The following is a 16,481-nucleotide window of genomic DNA, read 5'->3' as shown; positions in this document are numbered from 1 at the left end:
TTTCGGTTCCCCTTCCGCCGCATCGGTCATCATGCGCCGTAAGGACAATAACGGCAGGGTGGACCCAGCCAAATCCTGCGGCCAATCCCGTCTACGTTTCTTCACTATGAAAGGAAGTGGCCAAGCCAAAGCAACAGATCACAAGCGAGATTGAACAGCCTTTCCCAAAGCAACCCGACAACCACTCACACCGTCATCTTTGCGACCCTTTTCTCTTTATCCCAAGATACCAGGGGCATTTTGCAATCTGGGGGGATGGGTCTCTGCAATTTAATTCATTTCTGCTTTGTTTCTTTATCATCTTGGTTTGCGCGATTAATATTAAACTGCCCCTCATTTCATAGACCTACCAAATACAGTAATTTGTTTTTTTTTATGACGATACCCTCATTCACCGATCGATCGTTTGATTGACGACGACGAAGGAAAACGACAACACCACGGTAACTGTGACCGCATGTTTCACAACATCTCGACTCGTATTTTGTCGAAAACTATCCACAATGCGTGGATACTATGCGCTGTACCTGCAGCTAACCTTTACCGCCTGCTACGTCTCTTTCTTTTGTCGTACCTGCATCTCGGTGCCGCCTCCTCCCCGCTCCGGCAGCAAGCTGACATTCTGGTTGTCTATCTCCAACAATGCTCATTATTCGCTACGTTCCTCCCTTGCAACCCCCCAAAATCCATGCTTTTCCCAGATTGCTCTACCAACGGGCGAGACTTGAAGGAAAATTGCGTCGTTCGCCATTTTGATTGGCGGAGCATTTGCGCAAATTGCCATTTGGCTGGGCAACACCAAACCAAGCTTGCAACCCGCAAGTGATACTTAAACCTCTCGGCATTTCAATTCGACTGGATCACCCCGTCTTCCTCTTTGGAAGAATGCCGAGCCCTGTGGACCTACGAGGTAATCCCAGTAAATTAGCCGCCTGAAAAAGCCTAGCCGCCTTCGAGAGGGGATTGTAAAATGCCCCATTTGGGTCGAAGCGCCGACCTGTCATCCAATAACACCGATATTTTAGGTAGACTGTTTTCTTCTTTTTTTTTTGTCCTGTTCTTCCTTCGAAACAGGTTGATTGAGAAGGCCAACAACCATGACCCCTTCCCTTTTGGCGATCTTGTTGGTCGTCCGGATTTCCTAATTTATCATCATGTGCCGTTTGCGTCCTCTAACAAAGGCCGCCAGTGACGCCACATGGTGGTCCAGCCCTAGCGGCTTTACCCTTGCTGAGACAGTTGGTTACAAAGAGCAACTTTTGCAAATCGTGGCGGCTGGGCAAAAGACAAAGGCGCCCGTAACCCTGTGCGGGCTGTGGTGAGACAATCCCGCCCGCTACAGAATTGGCGGGTGAGCCGAGACGGTGCTTATGGGTAGGACATATTTGGTGTTCCATACTTGGAAAAAGCAAGTAGGCAAGGTAGTTTGGGCCATCGGGGCAAGGTTGTACAAAATCTTCCCAGGGCATTACTCCCGAAATAACTGAAGCAATGTGATAAACAACGAGGAAAATCACCATTTTCTGCTATTATTACTGTACAGACGTCCCACTTGACTGCCTTAATCGTGCCACATGATATTAAGGGGTAAAATGAAAAGTGATGGAGAGGAGGGGTGATAGGAACAAGTCAGCCTCTGTAAAAGCCATAGTTATAGCTTTCCCCAGATTGTGCGGAATTTGCCTGTTCGACCCGAGTACAAGTTTGCCCAGATCCTGTATCTTATGACCCCAAAGTAGCAGTCAAACAAGAAGGCGGACATATATATGTGTGACTGGCTTTACAAGTCTAGATGATGCAAACCACCCATTTCCCTTCGTCATGCCCTAAGTCGACCATGCGAATGACATGCCTGTTCTCGATTCGACTACTGACCTTCGCAGCCCGACATCTTGGAGATCCAGGCGTTCATGCTTCCATACTTGTCCTCAAAGTTCTTCTCAAGCCTCTCGCACGCGGCCCACATGGGGTCCTTTTTCGTCCAGTACGTGTAGCAGTTGGTAAAAATCTGCCGCATGTCTGCGACAAATTCTTCCTCGTCTTTGTACAGGCGCTGGTCCATCTTGTTCTTCATGGTCCTTAGGTCCATCGGGCGATTAATCTTTGTGAAATAATCAGGGACTTCGTCACGGAGGGGGTCGACAGGTTCTTTGAACGGACCAACAATACGGGTCCAGAATCCTGCATTTCGCGATTGTATATCCGTCAGCTAATCATTATCAATATAGCAGAGTGAGATGTATCCAGAACTCTCAGAATGAAAGAAAAGATCCACAGGGTTTGCTTACCGGGTCCGGACACCATCCTAGTCAACAGATCTGAGCAGAACTCGAGTTTCTGCTCTACGGTAGGATTCAGGTCAGCCAGCTGCTGCTTTCCCCTTCGCCTCTGGGTGGTAACGACAGGCTTGGCTGCCGGCAGAGACGCTCTAGCTGGCTTGGAGTGGAGGGAGGTTTTGTGGGCTTTGAGAGATGTGCGGGCTGCGGCGGCGTCGCCGTTGGGGAGGACGTCTGAGTGCCGGGCCCTCTTCACAGCCCGAGCAGGGGCGATCTCCTCGAGCCCATCTGCTTCGAGCTGGTGTGTACTCCTAGACGGAGCAGCAATGCTGTTGGTGCAGGTATTTGGAGACGCCGATCCAGGTACGGTCGATGCAGGGGGGAAGTCCAAGGAACTCATAGCTATGACGAGCTCGCTCAAAACCTCCTGAGGAAGAGATCGGGCGAATTCGGCTCGCGATTCGGAAGACCGCATGTACTCGGCGGCCCACTCGAGGAAGAGAAGCCGGATGGAGGAACCCTCGGGTGTGTCCCGCCAAACCTGGACGAGCACCGGGGTGGCAGGGATTCGCTGGGTGATTCGTCGACACTCGTTCATAGCCTCGAGAGTCTTATCGCAGAGCCCGTCGATTCCAAGTTCATTACCAAGCTTCCAGACGCCTATAAGGACTTCATATGATGGCAGGGTTCCCAGGTCTGGGCAGACCTGACCTGTGTAGATGTAGTTTTGTGCGCATGCGAACACCTCTACGGGAGTCTCGCTGAGATTGACAACATGCTCAATCTGCTGCTCCTGCTGATTGCGGTCAAAGTGATCGCGAAAGTATGAAGACTTTGCGCACAGGAAGTCCTTTTGTATGCCAAAAGGCTGCTCCTCGCTGCCGACCAGAATAATGACAAAGATGGGGTGGGGATCCCTGATGACATCTGTTGTTAGCAGAGCCTTTTGGTGGGTTTGTAATTTTGGGTTCACTTACATCCAAGAGAACTGTGAGGGTTGCTTTGGTGCAGCACCATCCGAGGCCTCCGAATCGACGACTGCTGTCAAGCCGTTCGCATCATTTGGGCTTGCCATGGCTTTCACCGTGCGTGGAAAACGTAACGAATCTAGCAAGGCTCACTCAGTATACAGATCTGAAACTAGAGAATATGGCGTCGAATGGTGAGGTCTGAGGAGAAAACTTGAAGATGGTGATATAAAAGACTAGAGAAGCGAGGGTGCCAAGCTATCAAATGATGGAGTGAGTGAATAAATAATACAGGCAAAAAACCCCAGTGAATGACAGTTATCCACCCAAAGAAGTAACACCCTCCAGAAAAAGGTACGTGACTATACGACAAATTTTTTGTTAAAAGAATACCGACTCAACTCACTCTGAAACTTATTTTCTCCGTGTAGTTTATAGCTGATTCGAATCTAGGGTCACGTCAACATGAACTAACTCAATATCACTGCCAAAGCCTGACACGAGCAACTCAGGGTGGTAAGGTGACAAGGCCGCTCAGAAATGCGATCCAGGCATTCAAGGCCTTCAATAATAGCGAAGCTCTGAAGCTTTTAGAACAGTGGGGATGAGTGCTGATGAAAAATCGCTCAAATGAATCACATATGAATGAAATGAATTTGATGAGAATGAGGAAAAATCGTGTGATAACTCGTTGGTGAAGTCAAATCTGATGTGCAAGGGGAAGGTGTGATTGAGCGTGCAGGCACAGGTGGCCCTAGCTCCAAGGCTGACCAAAGCCAGCCACTGAAGCAAGGGAGTCACGTGAACAGGCTCATTTTCCATTGCTTTAGTTTAGTGATGAATCACCTGCGTTGTACAAACCGGGAGGCAGCATTGATCGTCACAAATATAATTTGATGTAAACATGGGCTCATCAAGTGTTTGCAGATTGTGCGTGTTGGCCAAGTACTGAGCGTGAGAGGACCTCGAATTGCTGACTTAACTGGCAAGAACCGATAAAGTGCGGCGCAGTCAATGACTACCATACGCCGCAATCCACCGATTAGGTAGGTACCTACTTACCAATAACTACCTGATATGGCCAACCACTAACATCCCCTCAGCTTCTTGGATCTAGACGACCAAAGTCCATAACCATACATTTTTATCAGGCACGCTGGCCCGGAGATGACTGCCTGGCTTTGCCCAGAAGGGCGACCTCCTTGCAAGCCAGATTCTTTGCGTATCTTGGTTACGCGTAGACTTGGCTCGGCCAGTCAATTGGAGGTAAACCGCAGTTTGACGGGATGGAACCATGGGACCCGATCACAATGTACTGGCTGCTCGAGATCGAAATCTGACCGAGCGGATTGAAATGCAAAAGGAAGAAATGCCCCATACATTGCGCGTGGGTAGTTTGGCATATAATCTTTTCAATCTTTCCGCGAGAGGTCCTAATTTGCGTCCGCATCGTCCAGTTTTCTCGCCGTTGTCGTCTGCAATTCACAAAGCTTGTCAGAGCTCCTCTCCTGGCCAGGACATATTAACGCACCAGTTTTTCCCCACCAGTCCCACTGACAGCCCCGATTTTGCGTTGCGCTTGCAAAGCCCCACCAAAAACAATCTTGCAGGCCTTTCCGGAAATGGCGCGGGGGGGATTGTTTCACAGATGGGCAACGAACAATCCGCCCCGATTGTCGTCGACGTCGCCGTCGCCAACCGAGTCATCATGGGCAGCCCATCAGCAACACCAGCGTCGTCGTCGTCGTCACAAACACCATCAGCACAAAACATGCCGCCGCGCATGGCGAGGCAGCACGAGCGGCTCGTCATGGAGCTCCTCCCGTTCGGGACGGTGGAGCAGTTCCACTTGTGGCTGGAGAGCGCGCCGGTGCTGGGCTCGTGGCTCGAGTTCCGGGCAAACTGCCGTCACGTGGACCTGGACGAGGTCGACAAGACCCGGGCCGCCCAGATGACCCGGGACGCGCTCAACTCAAAGTCGGCCAGGTACCTCGTCTACCACCCGGACAAGGAAGGGTGGACCGTCGAGGACCACATCATCCGCTTCATGGCCACCATCATGAAGGACGCAGTGCTGCAGGGCGTCTGGGACGAAGGCGAGCTGGAAAACAAGACCTTGGATATTGCAAAGGCCGTCTACGAGGTCTTGTGCTTCTTCAAGGCTGTTGATGAGCAGCCTACGGAGCCCGGGTCTGATGATGCTGCTGGGGAGCAGCCGCCTGATTACCACCCCCCTGATTACCACCCGCCCGATTACACTGCTTGACTCTATTGATCAGACTGGCTTCTGTCCGTTATTTATTGTTTATTCACACTGACGGAATTTAATCTGGACAAGTTTACAAAGAAACATTACTTCATTTCATTTGTTTGAATACATGAAATCATATATAAATAAGTATGTTCAGTAGAAAAAAGGTCATATCATATCAAGTTTCTTCCCCATTCAAAACTCCTCTCCAGGAAAGGCTTCCCCACTTCATGCCGGAGGAGCTAGGCCACTCTCGCAGGTGAGAGTGTCGGCGTAGCAGGCGAGGAACAGCTTGTCGCTGGCCGAGCCGATCCAGAACTTGTAGCGTCCGTCGACCTGGGGCACGACCCAGTTCTGCGACACGACGTCCCAGACGCTGACGTCGCGGCGGGTGAGGGTGAGCTTGAGCTCGGTGCTCTCGCCCGGTGCGATGGGGTCACTCTTCTCAAAGTCGCGCAGCTGCACGATGGGAGTGTCGTAGGGGATGCCCTCGGGGTACTGCATGTACAGCTGGGCGACGGCCTTGCCGGCATGGCTGGCGGCGGCGTCGTTGGAGACCTTGACCGTGATCTCGTACGCAACGTCCCAGAGGGCAGGGTTGCCGCCCTGGCCGCCGCCGGCAGCCGGGCCGGGCTTCTGCTCGCTGCTGTAGCCGGCGGGGTAGTTGTACTTCTTGGAGGCGTCCTTGGCGGCGTTGTCGGCGTCGCTATTGCTCAGGTAAGGGTACAGGTAGCGCCAGATCTGGTTGAACTTCTCGGGCCAGTACACCTCGGACGCCTGGGGGAGCGCGTTGCTGTAGACGGGAGTGGGGCCCTTGGCCTGGCGAGGAGGCGGGGTGCTGCTGAGCTGCGTCACGCGGCGGATGGTGGCATCGGAGAAGGTGAAGTTGGCGTAGCTGAGGCCGTGGCCAAAGGCGAACCGGGGCTTGATGTTGTTCTTTTGGAGGAAGCGGTAGTCAAAGTATCTGTGATGAGAGAAGGTTAGCATTTGTGCGGGCCCGCATACTCTTCTTTCCCTTCTTCCACATTGGGAAACCTGAATACTTACGGTCCCTCAGAGTAGGTGTCCTGAACCTGGCCAAATACAAAGCCCCGAAGCTTGGTGCTCTCGGGGTAGTCATCCTCGCTGACAGGGATCGAGTAGGGCAGATGACCGCTGGGCGAAACGTCACCATAGAGCACGTTGGCCAGGGAGTGACCGGCCTCCTGACCGGGCAGATGGGCGATCAAGACCGCCTTGACGGAGGGCAGGTTCACCCAGTCCTCCATGACGAGCGGACCGACCGTGTGGGCAACAACAATGACGCTCTTGTACTTGGCAGCGGCCTTCTTGATGAGGTCGTCACCGCCGTACCAGGCCTTCAGTCCAGAGTTGTCCCGGTCTCCGTGGTTGCCCTCGACGGTATACGTGTTCTCACCAGAGTCGGAGCTGATGAAGACCATTGCAACGTCGTCATCACCCGGTGTGGGCACGCTGGGGAATTTGTCGGTTTGGTAGTACGTCACATCTGCCGAGTTGTTCTTGATGCTGGTGATGGGGTCGTGGAACACTGTGACGACGAGTTAGTACTGATGCTGAAAATATGAGACAAAGAAATCTGAATATCTCCCCTTACCTTGGTAGGTAGCAGTGCCGGATCCCCAGCCCATACCCAGGGTTCCCTTGTTGCAGTTTCGGTCCGTGCAGCCGTTGGGACCATCGGGGTTGACGGCGGCGCCAGTGCCGAAGACGCGCAGGGGACGGGACTTGCTCAGGGGAAGCACGTTGTCGTCGTTCTTCAGAAGCGTGACTCCGTCTTGGGCAATCTCACGGGCAACCTTCCAGTGGTCTGCAGACACATCGACAAACTTGTTGACGATTCCGGAGGGTGAGAAGAGCGCGCCAGGGTAAAGAAGGCCGGTCTCCTTGTCCGTGTTAGAGGAGAAGTTGACGTCGGTGTAGTCCTTGTCCTGGCCCATCTGGTACCAGGCAGCGACGACCCTCGTCACCATGTCGTTCAGTCGGTCCATGGGGACGGATCCGTTCAAAGCCGAACGACTGAGGTCATAGTTCCAGAAGCTCTGGCCCAGAGCCAGCGGGACTGTGTGAATGTCACCCGGCATGGACATGTCAAGACCAGCAAGGGCACTTGCGATTCCACTGTTCTGGCTCAGCCTGTACATGCACAAGGGAAAAGGTTAGCATTGCCACGAAATGGTGCTCGTGGTGAATAAGGGCAGCTTATTTCAATAAGCAGCCCGGGATCCGAGGATTCGAGGCTTACCAATCACTCATGACGAAGCCGTTGAAACCAAGCTCATCTTTGAGAATGCCATTGATAAGCATCGAGTTTTGGGTGGAAGCAGAGCCGTTAACCTGAGAGATTAACATTCAGTCAGTAAATCAGTCATGGCACATTCCCGAGAGTATGCCAAAACAAAAGTTGTCCTTACATTGTTGTAGGCAGTCATGACGGCACCGACACCAGCATGAACGCCTTCAGCAAACGGCCAGAGGTAGATCTCATGCAGGGTGCGGTCGTCGATGTTGGCGCTGTAACCCTCCTGGAAGATGTGGGTCATGCGATACCTGGTCGGCATGTCAGTACCTTGTCCAGAGAGGCAAGATGTTGTCGAGACCCAGAAGAGGTCCCCTGATGCTTGGGAGGCTTACATCTCCTGCTCGTTTCCGATCAAGTGCTTAATGGTTGCGATGACGCCTTGTGCCTGAACGGCCTGGATGGTGATGGCACCAGCCTTTCCCTGCAGGACAGGGTCGGCTCCAAAACTCTCCCAGTTGCTTGTTTGCCAGTTAGCCAAAGGGTCCAGAGAAACAAAAAAAAACCACCCACAGAGGCAGCATTTCTGGGGTTTTCTTTTTGTGCAACTCACCGGCCTCCACGAGGCTTGCGGCCAATCGGGCCCACGGCGGGCCCGAGCCAAATGTTGGCTCCCTTGCCCTTGAACTCCTTACCCAGAGCCTCTGCGCGAGCCCTGAACAGCTCCTTATCCCAGGTGGCTCCGGTGGTGATACCGGCGGGGAAGACGGTGATGTGGTCCGTCTGTCGGACACCCAGGGCCGAGTCCTGGAGGCAGAGCTGGCGGAAACCGAGCCTTTCGGCGCTGCCCGTGTTGCCGACGCAGGGGCCCATGAAGATACCGCTTCCGGACGTGATGTTGACCTTTTCGGCGAGAGTCATTTGCTCAACCAAGAGCTTCGCCTTGGCGTAGCTGTCGGCCCACTCAGGTGCCCAACCGCCATGTGGCGTGGGATAGTAGGGGGCGGCAACATAGGGGGCCGGGACGGAATCACGGCGGTGGATGCTGCCGGCGTCAACGAGAGCGAGGCGGGCAAAGGCCAGGATGGCCAGGCACGCGTTGCTCGACACCATTTTGAGGGTGGTTGGAAAATCCCGGGTTCTAAGCCTTGTCGTTGTGTATGCTTTATCGACTAGATGTGTCTGCCTGGGCTGGGCGAGACAAGCAAATGTGCGAGGTAGACAAGAACAACAACACCAAAACTGTGGTCAACCAACTTAACGGGACCAGGAACCATGCAGAGGGCTGAAGGAGAGAAGCACCGAAAGAGTGAAAGCCGCGAGAACCCCCCAACGATGCGGGTTCAGCCGCTGCATATATATAGGTGCTCCATTGGAAAGTTACCATTGCCGTTACCGGTGCTTCCTGCGTGCAAGGTCGGAATGCATAGCAACACCGCACGCGACAAGGGTCGGTAGTGATGCTGCAACGGAACCCAACCCCACCGCGAGCGCGCCGGGGAAAGGAAGCGCAAAAAGACAAACAATAGTCAGTGGTGACGAAAGCTACCGTCGCGTTCCAATGCCAAGGGACACCTCCGCTTCGTCGCCCTCTTCCAATGCGGCCCACGCCAGGTAAGCGAAGGTAACCATCATGTGCTCGCCTTCATTTCCCAAGCAGCCGTGCCACTGCTCGAATTGGCTCAAATGATGTCCTATAATGGCATTTTGCTATAGACTGCAGGCTTATTGGGAGGGGGGAGCTCTCAAAGTGGATTAAGCTCAAAAGGAGTGGGAAAGTAAATAGAAACTGGAGCAGTTCTGGTCTGGGCTTGGGGGGGATTTGGAGAAGGAGGCGGGGATGAGCGAACCATTGCCCAAAGTCAAGCTTACATGCGCACGCAATACGATCGACGTACCTTGTGGTGGTACGAATTAGTATTTCCCCCGTAGGTCATGCGGGTGGATGCAGTTGCACTTTGGGTGGGCGGAGTGTGAACAGACCCTGAGTCCCACCCGTGTTTTAGTGGACACTCTGCAAGGGCAGTTCAGGCACTGCGCCGCTGCGGGCTTCCCAAATCACTGCGCCTTGACGATGCATTTCGGACAAGACCCGAGCCTCCCTTCCCATCCCCCAAGCTTGAACTCCATGTTGCCTCGGTTGTGACCTCGATTTGATAGACAGCCGTCATGAGGTAAGTGATACTACGTAGAAAACCGATATGGTACCGAGTAGGCTAGCGACCAAGTCCCTTGATGTCTACCTAGGTGGTATCGCTTAGACTTATTCTGGACTGAGGATAATTAAACACTATCTCCTGGAATGTATCGTTTGGTTCGATTTCCTTCTGTGTCGCGTAGGATTGCCTGCCGTTCGCGCCCAGCAGTATCAATAAAAGCAGATACCTTATCACATTGGATTGTGATTGACAATATGTCACCGAGTTTGTACATATGCCTGCAGTGCAGTTGCATCTTGGCTCCCGTCAATCACCGCCAGGGGGACTGCAGGCGGCCCAATCAAATGCGATCAGCGTTGCACGAAAGCCGAGGCGTACGGCGTATGTACAGAGTATATCGAGCCATCTCCCCCCGTATCGCGTGTTCGGTAAGCGTGAACATGCGCTGGAGAGACTTGGAGAGGGACCTTGTTTCTTGGTAGTCTCTGGGCAAGGCGCTTCTTGATCGTCATCAGACCTCTTTGGGCGCGTTGTGAATTCTGTATATTGTCAATTGACCTGCCTTTTTGAGATTTCACGGCCGACCGGCATTGGGCGGTGTTTTCGTCGAAGATCGGCGTTGAATCTCTGCTACTTTAGATCTTGGCAGAATTAGATCTCAGAGTAAATCAATATTTGTACACGTGCGCCCGGGACTGACAGCCCGCGCAAGCGGGGTTCGCCAGGAACAAGCGGAGGGTTATTCGGGATTATAATGCGACATCGGTTCAGCTCACGCTGCTTCTCATTAATGGACCAGGACAGCCCGGCATGCCTTGAGCAGCTTACCCCTTTACCATACAATCCCTACCTACCGACAATCCGACATACCTAGGTCTTGGGGTGGGTACGCAAAAGTTGCCTGGGACTCCTTCACTAACCAACCTGGCCAGAAGAATTGATCTAGAAGTATACACAGGTATGCTTGTTAGCGGATCTTCTTCCATTTATTCTCTAGTTATCATTCAACTAATCTAACGTGTGCAAAGACGGTTAGCTGCCACATAAGCTGCCACGACTCATCCCGATTGTTGACTCGAGTCAAAGTGACCCGGGGGGAGGGGGACCATAAAACTTATAAGACTTATAAAACTTTCCTATACTATGGTAAAGTATAGGGGTATGATCAGAGTCACAAGCCGCTCTTTTAATTAATATGTTTGCAACGTCCGTGAGCGGACCAAGAAGACTATTCCAAGGTACGGAGTAAAGCAAACATTATTATTGCATGCACAAAACCTGGCAAAAAGTAAAGCCGCAGAAAAGCCAAAAAGCAAACCTTGATCCATTGACCAATAGAATTGTATGGATAGCTGAGGTAGTCGATACCAAGAGACCAAGACACCAGATACAGGACGTGATCCGAGTGGAGAACGGCTAGGCTATATGAGGTATCTCACCTATATAAGTCATGTTTCCCTACGTTCTTTGGGCAGGTCTATATGTATGTACCTTACCTATATACCTACCTACCCACGAATGGCTGGCTACCTATCTACCACGTAGGTAGGTAAGGTACGTATGACACAGAACTTAGTACTGTCGGGGTAGGTGTTTATGGTTTGTTTGCCTAGTATTCCTTGCTAATTACGGCGAAATTTAACAGTAAGCTTATACGAGACTAAAATAACATAGAATTTTATCGTTCACCAGGTTGAATACTGGTACTTTGACATCAAGGTAGGTGATGGTTTCCTGGTACCAATCTCATATATGTAAACAACTATGTATTCCAGGTACGTTGCATGACAATTATTTCATGTATTTCCCGGTATATCTTGCTAAATATAGTGGTAGTATGGCATCGGAGCTCGTTATATAAATATCAGGGGGAGCTGCAGGTCTCGACGACGCCGGCTGGCAGTACCCAACTGAGAGATGGCCACCAAAGACGGACTCCCAACTCATCTTCGCCCAACAGACACTCCCCTGATGCTCCCAGATCCCTCATTTCCTTATAAACCCCGTACCACCTGCTTCTTCCAACGCACCACGAGGGTGTTGGGGTCCGTCCCCTGCCCTCGTGGTGCAGTTGGAAGCTCGTTGGGGGACTCGTCCCCTTGCGCCCTTCCAACGCAAGGACCGGGGTTCGACCCCGGGCCTTGCCACGGAGTAAAACCCCCTAGGGGGTTTTCGTAGCCAGGCACCCTACGGGCTGCCTGGTGAGCTTTTTATGTTTTCTTTTGCATGATGCTTTCTTCCTTCTATTTGGTCGTGATGGATTTGTTTTTACTAGAGCATTACCGTGCTTAGTTGTGCAATTTTGTATACGTACATATTATAGGCTTGGTGAGCTTGGACGTTGTACGCTAAGTTGGATCTGAGGTGAGAGCAAACTGAGGAAAATGGAATAAATTAGTCATCTCAGCCAACTGAATTGCAAACAACTGCCGACAACGGATGAATGACATCACGAGAATATTGTTGATTTTAAATGCTATGCTTATCTTCCTTTCTTGCCAAGTCTATGTTATCGGAGTAGGCTGCCCACATCCTGTAATAACATATTATCCTTGGAGGCGGACCGGCCTCCCCTGTCCATCCTTCCCCAACCAGCCCCCCAGCCGGGAGCCAAGTAATGCGTCGACGCCAACACCTGCATAGCTGCTGCGTCCTCTCCAACGAAAGCGAACCTGTCGTTATGATCCGTCTCGTCCCCGGTCGTCGCCGTGAGGCCGTCACTCACCATCTCGCCGCCGCCGCCGCCACTCTCCACCGCACCTTTCTTCGTCTTGCTCTTGCCGCTGGACCGTTTCCCACCGGTCCTCCCCCCGGCAAACTCCTGCGTCAAATTGGTGGCGACGTCCGGGAACGGCCAGCCCCTCAATGGGCCCCTGAAGCCCCTGCCGCTGCTGCTCTGTATCATCTGCTGTCGGGATAGAGCCTCGCGGCAATCGACATCGGGGCCGGCCATGATCCCGACGCGAGGGCTTGCCCTAGCCAGCGCTCGCTGGAACCCTGCTGGCTTGCCGCCGGGGAAGGGCTTTCGGAGCCATCGCCTTGCTCTCGAGCCCATCCCCGCGGACCCCTTATCGACGCCACCGTCACCGCCACCCTTGCCGCCTCTGGGCGACGGCTTTCCCATTCCAGAGCCAGGACCGCCACGTCCACCCCCAGAATCGCTTAGCTCCCCTGCCAACTCCTCGAGGGTCGCGCCTTTAGTCTCGGGGACCAGGGTCGAAGTCAGCGTGCCGATGAGCATGAAGACGGCAAAAATAAGCATCAGCTTGGGGAGGGAGCGCGAGCACGCGAGCCCTTCGCACGAGGCCGAAGCGGTCGGCGGCCTGTCGCGCTCAAGCAGCGGGATGCTGATTCCCTGGGCTAGGATGGCGCCGATCTTGCCCATGGCCGCCGAGACGCCGTGGCCCGTGGCCCGGTAGCGGGTGGGGAACACCTCGGCCGGCGTGATGAAGGTGGTGGTGTTGGGACCAAAGTTGAAGAAGAACTGGGCGGCGATGTACAGCGCCAGCATCGAGCCGCCGGACAGGTGGTGGTACGCAAAGCCCAGGATGCAAAAGAGTATGGTCAGCACTAAGAAGCCCAGGATCTGGATAGGGCGGCGGCCAAAGGTGTCGATCGTTAGGACCGACATCCAGTAGCCCGGCAGGGAGCCGGCGCAGGTGAGGATGATCATGCCGACTGCGTTGTCGTATAGGGTGTGGTAGAAGTTCTCGTGTCGTGAGTAGCCTATCAACTTCAGCACGACGGTGGTGTTCAATCCGAGGCCGTAGAAGGCCAGGTCACTGGTGATCATTTTATAACTTTGTCAGAGTCACAGGTGTCAAGAGCAAAAGACCCAAGCTAATTTTGTTTGCCAAAAAAACAAAAAAAAACAAGTCTTACAGAGAGAACCACGGCACGGTAGTCCCAATGAGGATTTTCAAGTGTCTCCATTGCCGGAAATACGAGTACACGTCGGGCCACGAAGCGGAAGGAATATCCAGGGATATGGACGCCAGCCTCTTGGCCCTAGCTCGTGCCAGAGGATCGACAGTGCCCTCGTGCTGACTGCACATGTAGGCCTTGACATCGGCCTCGGCCTTTTCGATATCCTGGGCGACATCCAAGGTGTAGCGAGGCGTCTCCGGGATGGTGATGCGGTAGTACATGGCGAAGCAGGCCGGCAGTGCACCGATGCCTACGATCAGGCGCCACGACCTATCTGCAGCCAGCCTGCAGGTCGCATCGCACTCCGACGCCTTTCCAACCTCGATGAAGGATTCTTTGAAGATGACCGTCACCACCAGCGTCGTCACCGCGGCGATCAGCTGGCCAATACCTTGCATCGAAAACATGGCGGCCAGCATGGCGCCACGCCAGCGTGTGGGTGCGAATCTAGAGAGAGGGAAATTTAGTCCAGGGGTCCCAAACCACAAAAGGGGGGTGTCAAACCAAACGGCAGCTATCATACTCGGAAGTGATGACCGAAGACAAGGGATAATCGCCCCCGATCCCAACGCCCATCATCAGCCTCCAAAACACCAAAATCCCCGTCGAGCTGATCGAGGAGCTGGGGCTCGCCAGGGCAAAGCAGAGAGTCGAGACGAGGACGATGCACAGCTCGATGCCGTACATCTTGCGGCGGCCAAAGGCGTCGGCGAGACACCCGAAAATCAGCTGGCCGATGATGATTCCCGCGCTGGTCGAGGCCTTGAGGGCCTGGTCCACCGTCGACGGGAGCCTGCCTCCGTTGCCGCCAAAGCCGTTGGCAGCCTGGTCCTGGCCTCCCTGCCAAAAGACGACGCCCAAAAGGCTCACGATCAGGTCGATGGCGAAGATGTCGTACGAGTCCAGGAAGAAGCCGACCCCGGCCACGGCCACGGCCCGCGCGTGCTGCAGGCCCAGCGGGATCCTATCTATGTCGGCCAGGGCGAGCCGCCGGCGCAGGTTGAGATCGGCAATGTGCGTGTAGTCGTTTGCTGGGCAGGGCGGTTGATGTTAGCGTTTTCGCTCAAGATCAAATTAATAAATGAGGTGGAAGCGGTGAGTTTTTGCTTTGAAAAGGTGGACCATAATGGCATGGGGGCTTCATTGAAGAAATAAAAGACAAAAATAGGGGCGCTGAGTTATGGGCAGACAATTTATTAAAACACCCCATCGCATCGCATAAGCGTTCGAAAGTATTTTTTTTGTTTACCCCTTAGACATGCAGCATCTGGCAAGGAGACGGAGTCATCTGTCAATCAACATACCAATATTATAAAAGGCATTATTGCCCCCTGGGGTACGGTTCGCCGAGCCATGTATAGCTGGCCCTGGTAGTTTCTGCATCTTTGCCCTCACGGCAAACCACCGCAAACAATTTGCTTCGGCTCAGTCCAGACAGAAATAACAGTTTCTGCAGTCTCCAGTGGGTAGTCGAGTTTCTTGTCTTTTTTGTTTGTCTCCTTTTTTTCGCTGATTAATATTTTGGGACGCCTTTTTTCTTCTCCCTTGGGCAAGTTCGGACCTAGCGCTACCTCTTGGAGAGACCAGAAGCAGGCCCCGAGTGGCTTCCAGGATGCACAAATCTGATTGCCATGAACACAAAAAGCTCCGTGAACGGAACTGGCCGGCAGGAGTGGAAAAGAAAGGACGGGAGAATAATTGAATCGCACCGTTTGGTCTTTCGCATTCAGGGCCTTGGAAAACCCGACAAAGAGAGGAGGGAGGTGTAGGTTATTTCGAAGATACCGAGGCCGTCCTTCAAAGGCTTGAGTTGGAGTATTCCTTGGACAACCCCCTGTCTCCATGTCCATGAGTAATCTACAAACATGGTTATATAGTCTTGAGCGACATGGCCCAGGGATTCATTCCTGACTTGGGGCGCCTTTTGCTTGGTTGTGGCGTGAAGGCACAGTTGGAGGCTGATCGATTCTCCTACCAGTTCCCCGTAACCCGTTCGATACCCACCCTAGCGGCGGCAGATGGATTTGGAGAAGGCGCGGCCGGGATTTGACAAGCAGGGCGCTCCGATCAGCAAGCTTTGCTTGCTCATGTCAAACGGGATATAAACCTTGGTTGAACTTCATCCTCAAAGTTTAAAAACCAAATAGTGACCAGTACTTGCCAACTTCGCAGCGGTTGAAACGGCAATCTTTGGGATGATATTCAGACGGAGAACATGTCGATATCGCGGCGCAATTGTTCCCAAGCATTGCCAAAACGAAACAAAATGATGCAAGAGACAATATTGCGAGCGTAGAGTCGATGGGTTAGAAAGGCCTCGAAAGCTCATGAGGTAATCTCATCTCCCTCGGCGCAAAGATGTTTTTTGTTTTTTTTTCTTTTTGCCCACTTCGATAGGTCTGAAGACTAACAAGCGCGGAAAAAAGCATCGCAATGATACCTGCTTGTAGTAAGCCACGAGTCAAGGAATCATTCCTCTAGGCCTTCAGGTGGTGGATCGTCTGACACACTTCCAGAATTTGCAAGGGGTCAAGAAGAAAAGAAGAGAAGAAAAAAAACACTGGATGGTGTTTGTTGACAAGAGATCCTTTGAAGTGGTTTGCTGTCAATATCTGCAATCTTCGTATGCACATACAAGGTCTG

The 16,481-nt window shown here is 52.9% G+C and overlaps 4 protein-coding genes across 4 annotated transcripts; 1 reads left to right on the top strand and 3 right to left on the bottom strand.

Moving 5' to 3' along the window:
* Positions 1-1,441: 1,441 nt before the first annotated feature.
* On the bottom strand, positions 1,442-3,952 carry MGG_01443 (uncharacterized protein). Its single transcript, XM_003714345.1, has 4 exons — positions 3,651-3,952; positions 3,254-3,383; positions 2,289-3,193; positions 1,442-2,181 (listed from the first exon to the last, which is right to left on the bottom strand). Exons 2-4 carry the CDS (start codon positions 3,349-3,351, stop codon positions 1,868-1,870), a joined length of 1,317 nt encoding a protein of 438 aa, XP_003714393.1. The 5' UTR covers positions 3,352-3,383; positions 3,651-3,952; the 3' UTR covers positions 1,442-1,867.
* Positions 3,953-4,873: 921 nt separating this feature from the next.
* MGG_01442 (uncharacterized protein) lies at positions 4,874-5,689 on the top strand. Its single transcript, XM_003714344.1, has one exon. The coding sequence runs from the start codon at positions 4,893-4,895 to the stop codon at positions 5,508-5,510; it is 618 nt and encodes a 205-aa protein (XP_003714392.1). The 5' UTR covers positions 4,874-4,892; the 3' UTR covers positions 5,511-5,689.
* Positions 5,536-9,555, bottom strand: MGG_11210 (beta-glucosidase 1). Its single transcript, XM_003714343.1, has 7 exons — positions 8,366-9,555; positions 8,148-8,273; positions 7,928-8,063; positions 7,759-7,850; positions 7,111-7,649; positions 6,543-7,044; positions 5,536-6,459 (listed from the first exon to the last, which is right to left on the bottom strand). The coding sequence occupies exons 1-7, from the start codon at positions 8,863-8,865 to the stop codon at positions 5,724-5,726; spliced, it is 2,631 nt and encodes an 876-aa protein (XP_003714391.1). The 5' UTR covers positions 8,866-9,555; the 3' UTR covers positions 5,536-5,723.
* A 2,800-nt stretch (positions 9,556-12,355) lies between these two features.
* On the bottom strand, positions 12,356-15,221 carry MGG_01439 (inorganic phosphate transporter PHO84; the record flags this gene model as incomplete). Its single annotated transcript, XM_003714342.1, has 4 exons — positions 12,356-13,693; positions 13,794-14,285; positions 14,362-14,869; positions 15,143-15,221. 4 exons carry the CDS (start codon positions 15,219-15,221, stop codon positions 12,421-12,423), a joined length of 2,352 nt encoding a protein of 783 aa, XP_003714390.1. The 3' UTR covers positions 12,356-12,420.
* Positions 15,222-16,481: the final 1,260 nt, after the last annotated feature.

The sequence above is a fragment of the Pyricularia oryzae genome, chromosome 2 (assembly GCF_000002495.2).
Source record: "Pyricularia oryzae 70-15 chromosome 2, whole genome shotgun sequence".
Classification (NCBI taxonomy): domain Eukaryota; kingdom Fungi; phylum Ascomycota; class Sordariomycetes; order Magnaporthales; family Pyriculariaceae; genus Pyricularia; species Pyricularia oryzae.
This window is presented reverse-complemented; position numbering and strand designations above follow the sequence as displayed.

What these genes read in the sequence shown, in the direction of transcription:
- MGG_11210 (XM_003714343.1), bottom strand. Translation starts at nt 8,865, where the DNA reads ATGGTGTCGAGCAACGCGTGCCTGGCCATCCTGGCCTTTGCCCGCCTC. An exon ending in TCATGACTGCCTACAACAAT is followed by an intron (nt 7,851 to 7,927) that starts GTAAGGACAACT and finishes TTAATCTCTCAG; the next exon opens with GTTAACGGCTCTGCTTCCAC. An exon ending in CGGCACTGCTACCTACCAAG is followed by an intron (nt 7,045 to 7,110) that starts GTAAGGGGAGAT and finishes TCGTCGTCACAG; the next exon opens with TGTTCCACGACCCCATCACC.
- MGG_01442 (XM_003714344.1), top strand. Translation starts at nt 4,893, where the DNA reads ATGGGCAACGAACAATCCGCCCCGATTGTCGTCGACGTCGCCGTCGCC.
- MGG_01443 (XM_003714345.1), bottom strand. Translation starts at nt 3,351, where the DNA reads ATGGCAAGCCCAAATGATGCGAACGGCTTGACAGCAGTCGTCGATTCG. An exon ending in CCCTCACAGTTCTCTTGGAT is followed by an intron (nt 3,194 to 3,253) that starts GTAAGTGAACCC and finishes AGATGTCATCAG; the next exon opens with GGATCCCCACCCCATCTTTG. An exon ending in TAGGATGGTGTCCGGACCCG is followed by an intron (nt 2,182 to 2,288) that starts GTAAGCAAACCC and finishes CGCGAAATGCAG; the next exon opens with GATTCTGGACCCGTATTGTT.